The sequence below is a fragment of the Centroberyx gerrardi genome, chromosome 22 (genome assembly GCF_048128805.1).
Source record: "Centroberyx gerrardi isolate f3 chromosome 22, fCenGer3.hap1.cur.20231027, whole genome shotgun sequence".
NCBI classification, from domain to species: Eukaryota; Metazoa; Chordata; class Actinopteri; order Beryciformes; family Berycidae; genus Centroberyx; species Centroberyx gerrardi.
Genome location: NC_136018.1, coordinates 13,743,733 through 13,764,591, shown reverse-complemented (window position 1 = coordinate 13,764,591; position 20,859 = coordinate 13,743,733). Strand labels below are relative to the sequence as shown.

At 41.9% G+C, this 20,859-nt stretch overlaps 1 protein-coding gene across 2 annotated transcripts in view; it reads left to right on the top strand.

The window, feature by feature from the left end:
* The window catches only part of pip4k2aa (phosphatidylinositol-5-phosphate 4-kinase, type II, alpha a), a 37,277-nt gene that overhangs the window by 3,060 nt on the left and 13,358 nt on the right, over nucleotides 1–20,859 (top strand). The window contains exons 1-6 of one of the 2 annotated variants that reach the window (XM_071919496.2): nucleotides 11,895–11,934; nucleotides 14,478–14,575; nucleotides 14,777–14,873; nucleotides 17,249–17,401; nucleotides 18,286–18,432; nucleotides 19,110–19,148. In XM_071919496.2, coding sequence (XP_071775597.1) covers nucleotides 14,511–14,575; nucleotides 14,777–14,873; nucleotides 17,249–17,401; nucleotides 18,286–18,432; nucleotides 19,110–19,148 — 501 coding nt within the window. In that variant the 5' untranslated portion in view covers nucleotides 11,895–11,934; nucleotides 14,478–14,510. Of the gene's footprint in view, nucleotides 1–11,894; nucleotides 11,935–14,477; nucleotides 14,576–14,776; nucleotides 14,874–17,248; nucleotides 17,402–18,285; nucleotides 18,433–19,109; nucleotides 19,149–20,859 lie in introns of those variants that run through there. The other variant, XM_071919493.2, reaches the window with a different exon arrangement.

Sequence of the window (20,859 nt, the reverse complement as noted above, 5' to 3'; positions counted from 1 at the left end):
TAATTGAATGTTCTTAAATTTCTTATTCAGAGTTGACTGGAATGGCATCCTTCGATTCAGCTGTGAGTGTGTGTCTATGTGTGTGTGTGTCCAGTGGATTGAGTAATCTAGGCTGATATCATAAACTTCCACTGATTCCTCCGGGTGTCTAAGACAGAACTCTGTGGGCTAATGCGTCCCTGACTCTCGGCCATAAAAACCTACACAAGTTCGACTAGGCTACATGTTCAAACTGTTCTCTTGGATTGCGTAACACAGAGCAGGGCGGCCGCCAGCACATTTCCTTCTTATGCCTCAAGCTACCTCGCCTGCTGCTTTTCTCATCACAGTTGATAAGGCACTCTTTTTCTCATACCACCGGCAACTTAAAATTTACTTTCAATGCCAAACTATTAGATTGAGCCATTGAGTAACTGTCAAGCGGCGTGAAGGCTGCAGTTTGGAAGTGTTGATGTAGGGTTGCTTTCAGAGTATGGAGAAAGCCGCTCTCTTGCCCCAGATTGGAGTAGGGGTCACTTGGAATGCCTGCTAATGACGGAACACTGCGATGGAATGGAGAGGGGGAGGCCGGAGAATGCAACCAGACAGCCAGCGCACAGCCTGCAGACGCAACACACAAACACATCCACACACACTGAGGCTGCAAAACAGAACCCCCCTTATCTCCGCTGGAGCCTATCAATCAAACCCATCCACTTTGGCTCTTCCTGGAAACCAGCCTTATCACTTGTGTTCTTGCTGCTAGAGCATGAAGGGAAACCAGTGACACCACCAAAGGAGGGAGACTGGTCAGTTAGCTAGACTAGAATATACAGAACAGTCAGAGGAATTACCTCCCCATTGGGACCAGTGAGCAAAGACGTTCTGCAGAATGATTAAAGTGGAATACCAATACATTTAAAAATTCACAGGGTGGTCTTCTGGCCTAGGACATTCATATCAGTATTGTGGTTGGAGAAGTTATCTACTATCAAAATCTTTTTTATGTGCAGTGGTTAAGAAAAGATTGGGGTTATGTGTGTTGAAATGGCACAGTGTGGTAAAAGGTGTCTGGCAGCTGGCTAAAAATAATAGGTAGCCCAATTTTACTTTAATCCTAAAATTTTAAAATGTTACTCGAATCCCTCAGAACCCTAAATAGGTTAAAGTACTCAAGGTTTTACAGAAATGGACTGAGGCTTAAGCTAATTTTTTTTTCAGTGGAAATCTCACTTGTAAACACTGAAGCTTAGTGGGTGTAAAAGTCTACAAGGTCAGTCTCACACTCATCATCAGAAGAGCAGCTCCAGGTTGTAGCCTAAGTCTACATAGCATTGCAACTAAACAGTAGGTCTTGTGTCTCTATGCTCTATTTTTGGGCGAAACTCGGTTGGGTTCACAAATCTTTATTGAAATGTCTCAAGTCAGAAAAATGGCATGTGAATTGTAAAAATGAGTGTTTTTTGCCGTTATTCTGTGCTTGTGAAAGTGGCCTTCTGCCTCACACTCGATAGCAGTCTGAGAGGAATCACCATCTCCCACGCCGAACACCCTGAGGACAGAGTCCTGCTGGATATCGGGATGACCTCACAGATCCGAGTCTTGATTCTCTAATTTCTAGCTTGGGGAGAGAACAAATACAAATACTGACAAGGCTAGCCTGCTAAGCTTTTTGCTACGCTATTTGTTTTAGATTCATTTTGGGTTCTGTGATACCCTAAGCTTGTGTTCAAACCTGTCGTTTAATGTAGTTTCCAAAAAAAAACAATGCTGTCAAGCACTGAAAGCATGTATGTGAACTACAGCAATCATTATTCATTGCACCTCTGACACAGTGCAGTGAACTAAATAGAGGGCCAAAGTTTGAAATAGCCTATGGTCAAACAGTTGTTGCTGCTTTGAGTCGCAGTGTTTTTGTGCTGACACGAACTGAATAGAGTCAAAGTTGAAACATAGCCTACAGGATATTCTGAGGAGTTGTATTTGCATAAAACTAGCAACAATCAGATATAAGTCATCTCATGTTGCAGTAGCAAGTTATCAAATGCTCGACTTACGAGCTTATAGTTAAAATGGGAAGAAGTCAAGCAGATTTAGTGCCTGAACAAAGATAAGATCGTGAGCTTGTAAAATGAAATGTCAAAATATAGCCTACTTAGATATATACACACACTAAACTGTAAAAATGAATGATAAGATGAATAAAGATGAATACAGAGCATTTTGCACAGAGAACCCCCACCGCGACCACCAAAGTTAACTGCCAACCTGTGGGAAACACTGGATTAATGTGTGAATTCTTTATTCAGTGGTATTCTATTGTATGTAAAGCACCAACTTGTGCGGCATCTTCACACTCCTCCTCTGAATACCCTGAGGATTCAGGCCCGCTGTGTGTGCTGAAATAGAACCAGCAACCCAGTGGGAATGGTGCCATACTCTTTATACTGACGCCAAGCACCGTCTGAAACCCGCAGGAGACTGCCTTTCTTGGTAAAATGGAGAGTTCAGAAAGATACAAAAAATTGAGAGGACATCATACAGTGATTGTCAGTTGTTTCCCCTATATCCAGTCAGCAACAGGGACCCCTCTGTGGCAAGAGATAGGCTACATAAAAATAATGGACATGCTCCAGTCTTATTGACCCCAGTAAATGAATAGGTATGTGCCAATGTTTAGAGTTTGTCTTTGTAGTATACAAGCTACTACTGGAGAATTTGTCTCTCCAGTACAAGCTTCAATAAGAGCTCCAGATTGGAATTGGAAAACGGACAGAGGCTAGTTTCTGACACTGGACCAAGAGTGGAAGTTTTCCAACTGCTTCACTGCTACAAAAAAAGAAGGGTAAACATGTATCTGTGTTTTTTTACTGATGTAGTCAAACCAAGGAAATGTCCTAATCACATTTTTGTCAGCCTAAATATACCCTACTTGCTCACCTGCAGGGTTCTTAAACTTTATCACCCAGGGACCCAAATTAGAAATGTAGTCTTGCTTGGAATCCAAGCTTTTTAAAACATTGCTACTCTTGTCATGTGTGGACATAAAAGAAAAAGGCCAATGGCGTATTTTGGGCTCCGACCTACATTATAGAAAATGCTGATGTAGGCTTTAAAGGATGAACTGTTCATGACGCCTGCAAAAGTTTTGCTGTGAAAAATTAAGTTGTTGCGCATGAAATTGCTAGCCAAGTCCACCTGACCATTTGATGGGAAGGAGAGTTTGATTATGGTGTGCAATTAAACACAGAAGAAAGCACAGCAAAACAAAATGAAACACTAAACAACAGGGTTTTCCCAAAATTGTTGGTGTTGGTGTAAAATTTTGAATTGGTTCCACATGTCCCTGTTTGTCCTAATTTTGGTTCTTTTGTGTTTTGCGCGACTAAAATTGTTCTTATTTGGATACCTCATCATGGGTATGTATGACTGTTTTTTGCAATTTTCTTTTTTCACTTGCATATGGGCCAAGTTTTTTTGATGTGGTGGTTGACCACTAGTGTAGACTAAGAAACACTGCCAAGCACCTTGTTGCAGGAATGCTGTTGCCGCAATGGGAAATGGATCGAAATCTGACTTAACTGCCTCGCCTCCCACACAATTCATGAGTGTGTTAGAATGGGATGTCATCTTGGCTGTCTGTCTGTTCTTGTAGAGAGTCCTTGGGGTGTTCAAGTGCACTGCTGGAATAAAAACATGTCAGAATGGGTTCTGCTGTTGGTCGAGTTTTTGAGTAGAATCGTCAGTGGCTGGAGTGCTGTGCCGCAGCAGTTTAAGGCACCTACTCCGTACTCATAACACTGTAACTGTGAGTCCAGCTCTCAACCTGTTGTTGCATGTCACCCCCTCTCTCACTCCTGTTCTTCTTGGCATTTTCTGCTTAATACTTCCATAATCTAGAACTACCATCAAATTAAAGCAAATAATTGTGTTGAGCTGATGTTCCACATTGCTTTAAATCATCACAAGCCAAGAGGCAGTCAAGTTGTTTGTCACCATATACTCTCTATTGTTATAAACTACTGTGCCAGCCAAGGGGAATCTTGCAAAACATATCATAACCAAATTTCCTCAGTGAAAAAGCCAATTAATTGAATGCAGTATGATGGAGAGTTAGACTCACGAGGAGGCTGAAAAGTGTGGGTCAATAGCAAGCAGTTGTTTAATGTAGGAAATCAATCTCCCTCTCACCCACTACATTAAAATAATAAATTAACAATCCATTACTCTCCCAGAAGAACTTGCACTGTATGCAACCTTTACTTCAGGCTAAATTTTAAGTGTCTCTCTCCATTTTTCTTTTCTTTTCTTCATGCCTGCATTTTTTTTGTTTGTTTTATCTTCCTTAGTATCTTTCCTTTCTCTCTCTCCCTCCCTTAAACTCTCCCCATCCTGCAGGTTCATTCTTTATTTCTGTCATAGCCCCCTTTTTGTGTGATACTCTATCTGGCTCACTTTCGTTCTCTCTCCCTCTCTCTCCCCTCTCTCTCTCCTCTTTCTTTGCTTTGTCCTGCCTCTCTCTGACTCAGAGTAGCTGTGTCTGGGTCTGTGGATTGCATAAGAGGGGGATTCTATAAATATCCGCAGGAGTGACCTACAGTTAATATGTGTGATGAATATGGGTGAGGAGAACAGAAAAGATGGGGCCTCACAAAAGACCTGGCATCCCAAGGCAATGAGGGATGGAGGAACACTTGCAAGCATGTGTGTTTTTGTGCCTGTGCGTGCATTTCCAAAAGTCTTCAAATTTTACAAAAAAACCTCTTTGTGTGCTTCTGCATGCAAGCAGATGTATGTGCATGCGCCTGTGTGTGTATGTGTGTGTGTGTGTGTGTGTGTGTGCGTGTCATCCACCACAGAGCCATTACAACATGGTACTCTCCTTCAGCAAATGTGATGCGACATGTAGCCGAGCAGCTTGATACACTCGGCAAGACAGGTCATATACCATAAGCCTGTTTGTTGCTCAGTCAGTCTAAACCAGTATATCCTTTAATAGCTGGCCTTTCGTAGCACTGACTCCGTACCAGACGTGAGTGTGTGATTGTGGACATGTCTACTTGTCTGCCCACGAATTTGTGTGTGTGTGCTTGCTATGATTTATGTTAGATGTATGATTATAATTTGTGTGTCTCCACCCTCCACCCTACACCTCTGTCATTTGGTTGTTAATAGAAGCTGCATGGGAGGGCCATGCATTACGCCATAGGAGACGCTGACATTGAATAACATTTATGTCTTCCTAATATAGGCCTTGTAGACCTGACTTAATGGTCCGTAGCAGCTTGTGCACTTGAGTGTGTGTTTGAGTGAGTGAAATGGACTTGAATGAGACGTTAGTGGCAGATGTGAATCAAGTGTCATACAGTAGGTCCCATGATTCAAGGGGAGACCACATTAATCTGTTAATTGTATTGCAGGTGTATGACTCAAGTTGTTGCTCGCACTTTTCCTTCCAGGCACTCTCTCACACGAATACACACACACATACAGGCGTCCATCCCTATACATTACCACTGCTCCAGCGTCATCATCAGTGTGTCCTCATTATGGCTGACCTCTGCATGCTGTGCGTGTGAGCAGAGGGAGTAATGAGGGAGATGAGTGCAAAAAAGACATAGGGAGATAAGAAGTGCTTGCTAAATTAACAGCTTTTTTTTTTTTATAAGACACACCACTGTAGGCAGGGCTGCCCCCGACCCTGAAACTGTCGAGGCTGCTCCACAGGATTAGCTTAAACATACGCCGTCACTCTGATAGGCTAACTTTAAATGTGAGGTTTCATGGTGATGGTGATGTGTAATGTCAGGGTGTATGGTGCCAGTGAAGAGGAGCTCATATCACCGGGGCCTTGTTACACTATTAACATTTTCTCATCTTTTGCTAAGTCTAGGGATGAGCAGTGCAGTCTAAAATTCATATCACAATATAATTTGAAGCATGGACGATGATGGTATATCAGTATATTCGTCTTTCTTAAAATTTCAACAAAAATGCTTCTGGTATGGCAACTATGAGGGCAGCTATACGGTTTACTGTGCTGTAACTGTACTATTAGGACATTTTATATAGTACCAAGGTGTTTTAAATTAAGGTGTACTTGCTGTACCACATACCTTGGATCCAGTGCTTTGATCAATTATTGAAATCCCTCTCTCGCAGCTGTTTGAAAGGGAACCATGTGCTTACATAGATTCACAGCATGTGTGATGTCCCTACAGTAGTTACTTTTTTCTCGTATGGACCAAATCATGTCCATATGATCGAAGTCGCGCTCCTATTTTTCATAAATTCCTCTGCATTTGCTGCATTTTCCGTTGCCATTTCTTCATCTACTTTTCTAAACAAATCAATGAAAGGCATAGGCTTCCCAAGGCTGCCATCCACATGATGAATTTATGAATTTATCGAGATTTAGGCTATATCCAAGCTGGAAACTAATTGCAGGAGCGACATGGTAAATTTTGAATGCTGGTTGGTTAGTCTACTCTATCAGCCACTTTGACAGGTGACCAGCCATAGTTCGGAGGTCGTATTTTATCAAAAAAAATAAACAAGAAACATTCTGAAAGTGGCCGGTGAAGTTTGAAATCCTTCCAACACTGGCAGGTGGATGAAAGATTGTTTCCTGTAGTGATTGCATCCAGTGTCATGCAGGCAGTTGGCCAGTGGTTTAACAAGTTGATATTGAGCTTGTAAATTAGTGCTCTCCTTCAAATTTGTCTCTTAGTTGCTGTATTCAGCAAAAGAGATATCTTTCATAATTTCTGCTACCAAGAGATGAGCCACCAGCCTTCCTTCCTCCTTCAAACTGCCACCCAAGCATAGAAACCATCATGCCTAATGCAGGGATGTGTTGTTTTTTTTTGTTTTTTCCTCAGGATTTCAGGTTTATTGGACATAAACCTCCTGTTCACTTCTAATGGAAGATTTCCATTTTCTCTGCTTTTTCCCTGTTATTTTGTGTTCCTCATCCCAGTATGAAACCCTGAATCCCACACCCAGTTGCCATTCTTCTACTGTGTATGTAGCTTACCTCATAGAAAGACTTGATAAGAGTTATATTAACAGTTAGTAATCCGGCTCCTAAGGTTAGCTGTATTTTTCTTCTTATAGAGATTGTTCAGTTGACATCCTGCAATGAATGGGTCTGAGATTTATAACAGGTCAGGTAATGATGTAATAGCTTTGTTAAGTAGCTAGAGAAAGGTCAAGTCCAGACTCGATACAATCTACTGCAGTTATGCTATGTGACCTTTGAAGCTCACTATGGGGCAGTAAAATCTACAAATACAGATACATGCTGTATCTATATATTATTAGCACTATGGTCTTGTGAATATCACCTGTTCGTTATTCAAAGGCATGCGTAGGTCCTTATGGTCAGAGAGTATACCAGACACATGCGTGAGTTTCTGATGTAGACTCATAGTGCTTTATTTGGCTTGTTTGTTTCTTTAAACCATTCCCTTTTCATCTATAGAAGTGCAAGACTGCTGATTTTGATATTACTTTATACAAATACCCCACCATGGTGCACATTGATTGCAATAGAGCTTTTTTGACAGACTGCGAAATCCTGTCTTCTCTCTGTAATGTGAGGAAAATTGTGTGTAATTTGGCCTAATGTGGTCAAATTAGATATATTGTTAATTGCAAGACCAGTCAGTCTTGATTACACCTTAATTAGAGCCACTTACACTGTAATATCATGTAAACAGGGTTAGAGGGATGGGCACAATTAGCCAAGGATATTAATCTTATCTTACCTACTGTAATAAAACGTGTCTGGCCTCAACATGGCAATGAATCAATACTCTGTACAGTGTTTTATCAAAGGCTGGATGAGGATCCGAAGGTGGGATTTGGGAATGTTAGAATGGGTGGGCGACCTAAGAATTTAATTGGCTTAAAAATGAGTGTATTGTACAAAAGATCCGCACAATCTGGCGTAGTCAAAGCCAGACTCCAGAAAAGTTAAGCAACTGTATTAACCAGTCACTGGACGTCCAATCTTTTTTATGACCTTACATCAACAATAACCTACTAGCTTTGCATTTTGTCCCATCTTTGCTGGAGCACCATTGCTGCTACAGCCAGCAATCAGCACCTCATGTTGGCATCAGGCAGTAGCACGGTGATTTGGTTATCGCTTAAGCTTTAGGTTTTATCTTAGGTGCTATAGTAAAACCCGAGGACACCGCATAAAAACATGATTCTAATGATTGAATTTTATGTAACAGACCCAGTAAGCTGCCTGACTGAAACAGAGTGATACATGATATCCATCTACTTTCATCTGCCACAGCAGCTGGTAGATTCAAAATTAAATCTCTAAGCAATGGTTGTTTGTATTTGTTGACAAAATTAGACTAAATACCATGTCCAGGACCATGCCAGCATTTGGTTTGACCATTGGTGCTAATGTTTCTGTGTGTGGCTGGTGTGCGCTAATGTGAGAGGATGTTAAAATAGATCAAATGCCAGCTGCAAGCAAGTTTAGCCAACAGTTGGTTGGTGACTGACGCTATTTGCTTATGCATGTGACTGTGCTCTGACATCATAGGATTCTGGCTTGCGCAGTGAGAAATTTAAGTATGTGTGATGTACGACCAGTAACTGATGAAGACGTGACAATTTCAGTCGGCCTTTTTCAAGAGGAACGGAATTGCCACTTCACTACAATGACTTTTTAGATGTTATCAGTGACACATTCTATATACAGTATATCTTGCAGGTCAGTAACTTAGTTATCAGGAATTAAAAAAGGATTAAAAAGGTGACTGTCATAGTTGTACCCTGAATAGTTTTCCTGTTCATTGTGAAATGCACCGCTCCAGGCTACACATCCTGATGGCATAACTGATTAGTCTTGCTTCCTTCGTTTCTGGCTTTGGGAGAGATCTTTGTGCTCACAAATTATGATTAGACTATCCTATCCCATAGAAATAACTCAATCCAATGGGTTCTTAAATCTGAATTTTATTCACCTTTTATCAGGAGTGAAAGGTGCTACAACTTTTCTGCTGACAACACTATCAATGAGCTGTCGTCAGCTAAGAGTGACTCATCTATCTGTCATTGTTCAGAGAGATAACGTTATGCCATGCTGCTGACCGAGCACGCTGACTACACCAACTTCCTGTCCAACGGAGCAACAGCACACGCTTGCTTCACTCTGGGCCGGAAAACCAGCCTTCATCACCATGGAGACAAACAGGAAGTGGTGGTGTGAAACTTGGCTGCAAGTCTGATAGCTGCAGGGAGATAAAGGCTGACATTGACGTTGGAGGCGTCAGATTAAAACAAAACACGAGAGCTACTCTACAACACTTAAGACCGGAATGATAACATGATAGCTTAGCAGATAAAACAGAAGGACTTCACTTTGAATAGGAAACTTACACTGTGAATTTACTGGGCAGCGTAGAGTGCAGCTTCAGCTAATTCACTGTCTCTGAGATCATTTTAACAGTTTTCTTTTCTAGGGTTTCAGACAGTTTTGGACACGACTCCCATTCATCTCAAGTGAAGGTTCCTATTTTTTTAGCGCTTTGTTTACTGCTTGTTTTTTGTTTTGTTTTTTACCCCATCCCTCTTGGAAAGCCTTAAACTCACAGCAAACATCTTGGAAAATATATTTACAGTGAATATCAATCCTTGATGGTTGCATCTCTGCATCTCTCCATTATAAGAGAGAGATTGTGTGTGGGATGCATCTCACAAATAGGACCCAACCAAAAAGACACCAGCCGATGAGAACCAGAGCAGTGAAGTGCAGGTAAATAAAGCGATGCTGTGTGTAGGCGTAATTAGGAGGAAAGAGCAAAAATCCCTTTGGGGGCCGAGGGTGGTGGGTGGTAGTTGATGGTAGTCTGTCACCCCCCTGTACGACTGTGTCTGGCTGGTGCTGTGGCAACTTGCCAGTCTGGATCTCAATTCCCCAGGGAGGATTTATTTTTTCAGGGGTGGGACCAAGGTGGCTTTTTTTTCCCCAGGGAGCACATGTGCCTCCTGAAGTAAAAAAAAAAAATAAGACTAGGTGTCCCTGATTGCTGGGACTTTCTACTAGACGAGCCACGCCTCCAGGCAGGCTCACTTCAAAAGGTTTAACATCAGAGCAATGTTTGGTGCTGTGCCTACCGCCCAGCCCAAAAATTACAGGGGAGAGAACTTCACAAGCATGATTTGTGAAAATTATTGAATATGTTCATCTTGACTTAGAGTCTCAAGTTGCACATGTGCCCTTTTTGTTCAGTTTTCTAGAGAGCATGAACATTTGCGGCTAAAACGGTAGCAGTGTAGAAACTGGTGACAGGTGGTGGTTTTATCTGGCCTGCTCTCCTGTCTAAGCAATGATGTAACCTTCAAACTGATGGAAATTGTTTTCTGGGCCTGCTCCAGAGAACGGTTATCCTTCCCCTCATCTAACAGACCCAGTTCCACCTCAGTGTGTGTTTGTGTATGTGTATGCATGCAAATATTTTTTTATGTATGCAATTTGCATTAACATTTATCGTGTTTTGTACAGTCTAGTGTAGTGTCACAGAAGTGTGCGTGCGCGCGTGGTAACATGAGGCATTGTTTCTTCCTCCGCCTCTGTGTGAAATAGAGCTTTGTTGGATAGGTGACGTCTCCTCACCGAGTACCCATAATGCATCTGCGCCATAGCATCACTGTGACGTCGGTGCCTGTCACACCAGGGCACTGAGACATGCACGGATATGGCATCTGGGGACTTGAATCCTCTGCTCTCTCTCTAATGCTCTCTTTCCCATATGTGCTTTCTTATCTTTTTCTTATGCTTTCTTTTTCTTATGTGTTTTCTCTTAAATTATTTTCCATATGCTTTCTTTTTCAGACATCTTATCCTCTGTCTTTATCTTAAGGTCTTCTCTCTCACATTCTTTCATGCTGTTTCTCTCTATATCTTCTGTTAATGATGTGCACTAATTTAGTTATGTTTTCATGTTCTTTCTACTCTCTCTTTCTGTGCTTAAAGAAAGCTTACAATAATCCTTGAGGGGCTTTAAGATGGAGGGATTTCCATTTTGAATTGTAGTTCTCGCCCCTCAAAAAGTCAACATGAAAGAGCTGTGCCCAAAGTAAACAGCCTTGCTCCTGAAACACTACTATGCTCAATTAGTGCAAATTGGCTGAGCTGCTTAAAGGCAGAGTGGGAGTAGTGTTCAATGATGGTTGCACCTCATTGGCCAATCTGCTGCAGCGTTCAGATTTTTTCTTTTCACTTGCCTGGTCGAGCCTGTAGGTCAGAGTTCTACCTGTGGCACTTATTGTATTCATGCATGAGCCCTCAAAACTAACTGATGAGGCTTTTCTGTAAATGTAACTAGCTGTAACATTGAAAAAACAAAACAAAAACCAGAGGGTACATTCATGAGTCTGGTACCAGCTAGGTGCTTCCAGCTATTGTCCTGTCGAGTGTATTTCTGCTGTAATTGTCGGTGCCAGCTCTCTTTACTTGGAAATTGCCAACAAACTGTACTAGCGGTACAGGATTGATTCATCATTTTTAACCTGAGGAAACTGTCGCTTTCACAATGGGGGGAAGAAAAAAAATTAATTTGAAGTACCTGCCACCATGTTCACTACTCTCTGACCTTGGAGTATTTCACAAAGCAGGATTAGCAGGTTAGCCAGATAACTTTAAACAGTGTTATAAAATATCTTCTTCTATCTTCTGAAATGTTTATTATTATTAGCAATAATGAACATGCATGACTGAATCATATTCCTAAACCTAATATGTAAGTTTGTGTTACAGATTCAAATCAGTATCACCAGGATATAGGATATTTATCCGTCTAACTTTCTAATCTTGCTTTGTGAAAGGCCCCCCTGCTCTGAGGTGGCGTCTAATCTGAGAAGAAGCACAACAGAGTAGAGTGGGCCAGTGGAAAAGCAGAGAGGCAAAAACAACATGCTTATTATTGGGTGAGAGATAGTAAGACCAGAAACATTTTGGGCACCTGCACTATTGGACCCCTGACTGGACAGTCAACTCACCCAAGTCAATGTTTTACGGGCCGTTGGGCAATCCTTATTGTCAAACCCTGTGTTATTGTTTATATCACTCTCCTAGCGCTAAATACAGGGATTGAGCTGTGGGAAGACACTCAGATCAACCCACAACATTTTGCCCAGTTATTATATTGTATTATATAATTTGATAGGCTGTGGGATTAACTAGGTATTCTTTTAAGATCAACCAGTCAATCACAATCACCGGATAGCAAAAGCCAGGATAGATAGTCAGCCCTCTTCAACATGCATTTTGTTATATTGGTCCTGAACAGAATCACGAGCGTAAAAATCGTGTACGTGTTTAAGTGAGAAATACTGTCTTTTCTTTACCCTCCAAAGTGTGCCAGATGCTTTCATCAGTCAGTCAGTCAGTCATGCTGAGGCCATACTCTGCACCATCTGCTGTGAGGTTCCTGCAGCATTACAGGGCCTCAGTCAATCCCCAATGGCTAAAATATTGGCTACCTCTTCTAAAGCAGCTGCTGGAATTGTGATACGATACCACCGCTTGTCTGTATTACTTGTGAGGAATTTAAAGCTAAAAGCACATTTGGGGCTGTACTGTACTGTACTGTTTTTTGTGATTAATGTTAAATGAAGGATTGAATATTTGGGTTTATTCAAAAGACTTATTACCAGTGTGGCTGCTATCCTAAAGAGTGGCTATTAATAGATTCAAGCAACCTGCCAGCACCTGGCATCACACACACACACACACACACACACACACACAATCATGGATCATGTGTGTATCAAGCTGTGCTTGAGTCACTATAACAAATGTCAGATCTACGTGTTACAGCAGTGTGGTGCATGGCCAGCCAAATGGAAACTCCTGCAATGTAATAAAGCCTGTACCTTATGGGTTTGAAGCCTCGCTGTTTATTCAATATGGAAGGTTAATTGCAGCATTCAGTTAATTTTGAATTTTTCTTGGATAGCAATCACAACTACAAATGTACGGTAAATGTTAATATTGTAAATCACCTGAAAGTACACAACCTTTAGTTTATTTAACAATGATTGTCAAATCTCAAATATGCAGTCTTAATATGAGATTTTTAAAACATAACCAGTTTGAAAACTCAAAACGGACTTAAATGGTTCTTTGTCTGATGGCTGCCTCACACTACGCTTGTTATCCCATAAATTTTATGTGAGAAGAGAGTAAGAGGTGAACACTGAAGTGGTGAATATCCCATGCTTGAGTTTTTCTCGACGGTTTTGTCGGAGCTATTTAAGGAACACTAGTCTGCGATGGCCACTTCGATGAAAAACATCTTATGGTGTGAGTTCACCCTTGGGTTGCCTTATGCTTGCCGGTTTGTTTCGTTTTGTATCTTTAAACAGTTTATTCTGTTTTATGAGAGAGTTTACAGGGAAAAAGTGACATAAAAGATGTGAGAGATTGGATGCTTTCCGGCAAAATTCATGAAGTCATGAGTGCATAGGTTGTGTCTTTTCCCACTGAGCCACTAGGATGTCCCATTTCACTTTGACCGTTGTTATAGGATGATATAACTACGCTTTAATTTGGATAGGGCTACGCACAGTCCCATCCAAGAGCTGGTTGTGGACATATGGAAGTGACTGAAACCACAGAGCTGCACAGCTACTGTTGCTGTATGTCTCATAGCTCAAATCTAAACTGTTTGTGCTGTTGTTCACTGCTGAAAAAATGTAGAGCAAAATAGTCTGTTGGCTACAGCGAAGTGCAGCACATGCTGACTGGCACCCTGGCCACCTGTCACATACTTGTACCAACACCAGAACAAAATACACGTGGATATGACGCAGTGTGCTCGCAGAAAACTTGAGGGTGTGTGTTGAAAGTAAATTATTCTTTTGTTAGATGTGATTTCTGTTGCAATGATTGTCTATTCAGACGTAGGATATAACAGTTGTGTGAATGGCACGTTGACCTTTGTATCAGTCTGTGTGGAAAGATGGACTTTATTGGGTGAGATTATATTGCGCAGTGGAAAAGGTTGTGTGTGGTGAAGTGTGAAACACTAAATAACTCCAGAAGTCCTGTGTTGACATTGTTGAGCTGCTACAGCAACACGTTTTAGTAAATATTCTGAATCCTAAATATTTTGAGCAACAGAAATAGTCCAAATAAAATCTGTGCCTCGTGTTCTTTCCACTTTAAGCTCTGCCTTTGTGTTTACAGGTAATCCTTCAGTGGTTATCCCACTAGACCAGGTTATGTTTCCTGCATTTGATGATTAGCGATATTTGTCTAGGTCTTGTCTATATCTTTCTCTGTCTATATCTCAGGGAGGGATGTGATTTTTCTTTCTTTTTTTCCGCAGGATTTCAGGGTTTTTGGACTCACAACCCCCAGCCATTTTTAATCGGAAATAAGAGTTTAATGACCTGCTTTTTGACTGCTTTGCATTTCTTGTCACATCCCTGATCTCTCCTTCTCTCTTGTGTCTCTGTCTGTCCAGATAAATGAGCTAAGCCATGTTCAGATTCCCATCATGCTCATGCCAGACGACTTCAAGGCCTATTCCAAGATTAAAGTGGACAACCACCTCTTCAACAAGTAGGTTCCTTTTTCCCCCCTCATGTATTACATAACCATTCATTGCAGTTAACAAAACAAAGATATGTTACAGGAAAATTTATTTTATCCACATAAATCTCTAGGACCTACAGCATCTCTTAAGCTATATGACGTTTTCTCGCTGACCTGTGTGTGTGTGTGTGTGTGTGTGTGTGTGTGTGTGTGTGTGTGTGTGTACAGGGAGAACATGCCAAGCCATTTCAAGTTCAAGGAGTACTGCCCTCTGGTGTTCCGAAACCTCCGAGAGAGGTTTGGCATTGATGATCAGGACTTCCAGGTATGAACAGATATATTCACAAATGAGAGACAAACTGAGCAGCATAGTGCCACACCTGGGTCAGAAAGCATTTGCATATAAAGCTAGTGTTTATTTTATCCTCCTTGTAGTACCAGATTGGTGCGATTTGCGACATTACATGTTATAGTGCCAGAAATTTTAAACGATCACAGGATTTGACAGTCAGTATATTATACTTTTCTGTGACTGACAACTTACCCAATTATATCTGAATTTTCATTATCTGGTAAACCCATCCATCTGGTGCTCCAAGCACATTGAAATAAACACTGCTAACTATGTGGGGGGAAAAACTGCCCCAGGTCTACAAGTAAACTGTTGCTCCACGGTGCTCTTTCCTTTCCCTCTTTTGTTTCAGCCCACTCCTTCTCTTTCTTTATTTTCCTCTCTTTCCTAGTAAATCCCCATTCCCAGGGCAGGCAGTGAGTTGGCAGTGTGTGGAGGTCAGTGTGTCCCAGCTCAGTGCAGCTGTCCTTCTCACATGTTTACATTAGGGTTTCGGCTGGCTGCAGTGAGTGGGCAGTGGGGGGTGTTAAGACGCTGGCCAGCACAGTGGAATTCCTTGACATTCTCAGTGTTAAACTACTATTTTTTTCGTTGTGGGCAAAAAAAGTTTCTTAATTTGTCCTCCAAGTTTCAGTATTTGTCCTTGCTCCAAAACCGGCCTGTTGGCATTATTCCTCGTTGTATTGGCAGTATCCCTCATTACAGTAAATGGGCACCGCCAGCTGTAAGCTAGCTCATTGGATGACAGCTAACAGTAACCATTGGTTTTAATGAGAAATGCTAGCAACATTAAATTAAAGGTTTTTTTGACAGGTGAACTGAAGTGTAAACTCCCTACATTGTGATAAATGCCTGGTGGGAAAAAATCTAAACTAAAACCAAACATTTTAGGATATGACTTTTAAAGCTTTCCATCTATGAAAGCTTCAGCCAAAGGGCATCTTAAACAACATCTTCAACAATGGGACACAAATCATTTCAGTGTTACACTGGGACTCTGGCTATAGGTTGGCCTTTTAGTATTATTAGTAGGGACCTTCTGAAGCAGGACCACAGCCTATTTTAGTTTTGAACTCAGGAAGAAAGACAGGCTGTTTAGCTATCCCTTTAACATATAAGTTTGGTTCTCACTTTGGGATACAAGCCATAGATGCAAGGAGTTTAAGAGGGGAGAGTGGAACTGAGGGCAGAGGACACCAAGAATTTTTGGGGAATGAGGTGTTGGGCCAGGCGTGTTGGATCATGTTACTTTTGTGCTCAAACTTCTGGGCAGCAGCTGTTTGTTTGTGTGTGTGTGTGTGTGTGTGTGTGTGTGTGTGTGTGTGTGTGTGTGTGTGTGTGTGTGTGTGTGTGTGTGTGTGTGTGTGTGTGTGTGTGTGTGTGTGTGTGTGTGTGTGTGTGTGTAGGTTTGGCCTGGCAGCAGGGTCAGACCCTCTTGGTGTGCTTAAGGAGGGTTGGAGGTGAGGTGGTTAGACAGCAAGAGGCAACATGCAGGCCATGCTGTATTTTAGGCTTCACTGAAATATGTTGAAACGGGGGCTTTTTCAGCAGTTTGACCCAAACTGAGAAAATTTGTTTCACCCCCGGCTATTAAAACATACTAGTACTTTGGTTATGGTTATGGGGACCCAAAAGAAGCAGACCATTTGGGGTCCTGACCCATAATTTAAGAAATACCTTTCTGAAATCTCTTTTATTGTATCTTTTCTGTTTAGCTAATGTCTATGAGAGAGGCAAAGACAAATTTATCAGGGAAAGCACAGTTTTAATTCACGTTTATTCAGGAAGTACTTCTGCTCAACTTGTTAAATATGAATTAATACTCCTCTCCAGAAGGAAATACAGTCATATGTTAAAACAAACCCGATGCAGCTTATGTCTCTGTGGAAAGCTGTAACCACCGACAGCCTGAAATACGGCTTGAACGCTCCATAACAAACACTTGCCGTCCTCATCCCAAACTGACCTCCATGTTCTAAATCAAGTTGTTTAAAAATGTCCTGCGTGTTTGTGTTTGGTGAGTCCAGTTGGAACACTCAAAAAAGCAACACAGAAACAATCTATGATATTTTAGGTGGAAAATGTAGAATGGTATAGAACTTTATTGTTCAGATTGGTTGGAAAATTGTTTTGGACCTGCCTGAGAACTCAAAATGATGTACATCAAACATAATAGACATCAGAAGCATCAATAGACAACATACCTAAGTAGATCATCTTGGTCTACTGATGGTAATGCAAGTAATGCATGTGCAAGCGATGTCAAAAAGACAAACTGATACCCCTATCACAGAGTATAAACCATGATAAGTACTCTTCCTTTCTGTTTCTGCTCTGTCTGTTTGCAGAACTCTCTGACGCGCAGCGCTCCCTTGAACAGCGAGGCCCAGGGACGGAGCGGGGCCCGCTTCCACACCTCCTACGACAAACGCTACGTCATCAAGACCATCAGCAGCGAGGATGTGGCCGAGATGCATAACATCCTCAAGAAGTACCACCAGGTAATCACAGCTTCTCTCTCCACAATACATATAGATTCAAGCTTTGACCCGTGCATACTATAGGCTGCACCAGTGTTTTCCCCGAGATGTTTTTCTTTGGAAAGGCCTCAGAAACAGCATTTATACCTTTATAGGACTAAAACCCTCCTTTGAAGTCAACACTTAAGATATTCTTTTTGGTGGAGTGGAAGCATTTCAAGGCAAAGTAGCCCACCTTCACTATTCAGTGTTAGGGGAAACAGTGGGCTTCACACTCTCTGAATCCCTCTCCCCCCTTCCATTTCTCTTTCTCTTTAGGAGCTCTCACACAGTATGGGCCTCCAATATAAACACACATTCACAATTTACATATTCCTCTGTTCTCTGTTTCTCTGTCTCCATCACAAACTGACACACAGGCTTACAACACACACACACACACACACACAAGCACAATATGCTCTTTCATTCATTCACTATGACAGAAACAGGATAAGGTTGGATTTGAGGAGAAATGTTAAGGGAGGAAGTCAAGCACTCTCCACAACTTTGTTCAGGATCGTGTAGGGTCAACATTAATGATGTCGTATAACTTCTACTGAAGTGATGGGTTTTGGATTGGTGGATATTTCAAAAAGTGGAAGGTAAATTCACAGGATTGTACAGCGCCACTGTTGTACCGGTTGGTTAGAGCCGTTAGGTCGTCCTGTCTATTTATGAATCACGTAACAGTTGATTTCACAGCAATAGTGAGTCACAAAGTGGTCATACTGTGTTTATAGAAATTTCTTTCTCCCTTTCTCACATTCTCTCTCCCCCTCTAACACACACACACACAAGGCAATAAGCATCCTCTCTCATTACGAAGGGACAATAAATTGATATTTGTTGCTCTCGTTCCGTAGTTCATCGTGGAGTGCCATGGCAACACGCTGCTGCCTCAGTTTCTGGGGATGTACCGCCTCACGGTGGATGGAGATGAGACCTACATGATCGTCACGCGCAACGTCTTCTCCCACCGCCTTTCTGTCTACAAAAAATACGACCTCAAGGTAGGAGGGCAAGTGGGGATGAAGGGAGGAAGAAAACAAATGGAAGCAAGGAAAGGAGAGATGATCAGGAAGGGAAAGCAGAATAAGAGTGAAAAATGATTTAAACCTAATCCATAGTTGCACTACAGCGCCCCCTGTTGAAGCACTGTTGCCCCTCTTTTTTCATATAGTGATTTATTGGATTGAAGACATTTTTCGCTCTGATTGGTTTGGCCACTGTACCATGCACTGTGGCAAGTAACCAACCATCATTTTTATGTCTTATTTAATTCTAAAAACCTGTTCGGTTGATAAAAGAAATTTTGTGATATACCAATCATTGTGGCTTCCTAATTAAAAGGAGGCAGACTGATCAGGTCAGTTATTTGTGCATTCCTCTCAACTGAATGATGTGGAAAAACATCCAGAGTTCACATGTATAAACAAGGACTTAGGCTAACTGACTGATGTCCACAGCAGTACAGTTTATCCCTACATAAATCTAATCAAGCATACAAAGAGGGACACAAAATGGATGCCAGAAAGTGGCTGCAGATGGAAGCTGTGGTATCAGGTGACAAAGGATGGAAGGAAAGAGGCGAGATAAGGAAGTTGGAGAGGAATAAGACAAGGCCTCCCAGTGCCAGTAGTGACACTTGAGTATTGGAGAGTAATTTTCTTTCCCCTCTTTGCTCTAGGGTTCCACTGTGGCAAGAGAGGCCAGCGACAAGGAGAAGGTACAGTCACCTGTCATAACCCGGATTACATACTCACACACACACACCTTGAAACTTCGGCACAGTCGTCAGGACTTTCATCAGGACCTCTTAACCTCGACTTCAAACTTAAACAAACACAACTCACACACACGCATACACTAAACCTCTCATTTCAGTCTGGTGTCTTACAAGCAAACTAAACACTGATAAGCATCTACTGACAATTAGTTAATGATTCTGAATGAACTAGGAGCCAATCCATGTCCATTGAAAGCCATGTGGAGGATGAGCGAATGAGAGAGAACGAACTGTGTTTCCACTGGTTTCAATAACCAACACAGCTTCTGACAATTGCAAGCCTACTGTCATCACCCAAATGGCCCGACTAACACAACTTTGGTGTCTGTTTTTGTTTGCCTTTGGGTGGGGATGACAATGGCAGATATCCATCTTCTTCGGTTAGCACCTACCTCATCTCCCCGTCCCTCTCCAGCCCCTGCATGCTGTTTGTGTGTCTTTAGTTTGCTTCATTCCCCCTATCCCCGCTTCTGCAGTCCCATCACTTCCCCTGCTTGCTGTCTGTGTGTGAGAGATTGAGGGTTAAAGTGTGTGGGTGTGTGTCTTAGAGTTTTTTTTTTTTATCAAATGTTGTCACTTGATTTCGAGTAGTCCTGTGTGTGGCGTGTTTTCCACATACCAGGAAGGATGTATGTCTGACAGTGTGGGGTGTGTGTATGTGTGAGCAAGAGATTTTGTCTGTATGATATTGCTGGAAATGTATCCAGTGTCGCAGTTTGCTGCGAGAGACAGGCTGTTTTGAGTCTTTGGCCGTTGAGTGTCATTGAATGTCTTGGCCAGAGCCATCTGTCTAAAAAGAGTTACATCATTGAAATCGCTGAGGCGAGAGTTTGCTGTGCTTCCTGTTAGAATGTAATTAACTTCTAATCAGAATATTTCACCTGACAAAAAAATCCACCCCAAAGAAGAGTTTTGGCAAATATAGCACAGGAACAAGGACCAAGAAGTCACTGGAGGCTCACAACAGTTCCTCAGTGAAGCAACATCTCTTTTGTAGATACAAGGCCTTGGTTGTGGTCAGTGATGGAAGCTGCAGACAGCGTCCCTGAACACTCTGACTTTGAAACACTGTCTGTCTGGCCTGTCAGCTCAGCAGTATGGAAAAGGGCTGAATCACTTGTCCAAGGTGATTTTGTGTGTGTGTGTCCATGTGTCCGTGTGTGAATGTTTGACCGACCATGAATATAGTCCTTCTATATGAGCAGTGCCACGGTTTGACCCTGAAGGGTCTGAACTTTCCACTGGGGCTTAATCTACGGGCGTCAATCAGTGGGGCATGAAGACTTCAGGGAATCCCCAAACTAAATATAGCCTAAATGGAAGGAGAAACGAAACATTATTGGGGTTAAAATAGAGAGTTGAGTGCAAAAACAAAACAGCTGAGGGTTTAACACACGCACGATCCTAGTGTGACCTCTGTCTGTCTGCAAGTCAGCCGTGTGTGAAACACTATTTACAGACTAACAATGGAGATTAACTAGAAACGGGGTAAACTTTGCCAAGCTGACATGTGAATGTATTGAATCCACCAGTCACTACGGCTAGCGAATGAAGATGTTAGTTTCCTACCCTAACTACCACTGACTCTTAACTCACTCTAACCATGGTTGCTGTGGTGATTTCTGTGGTTGTTTTATGCCTTTTATAGAAA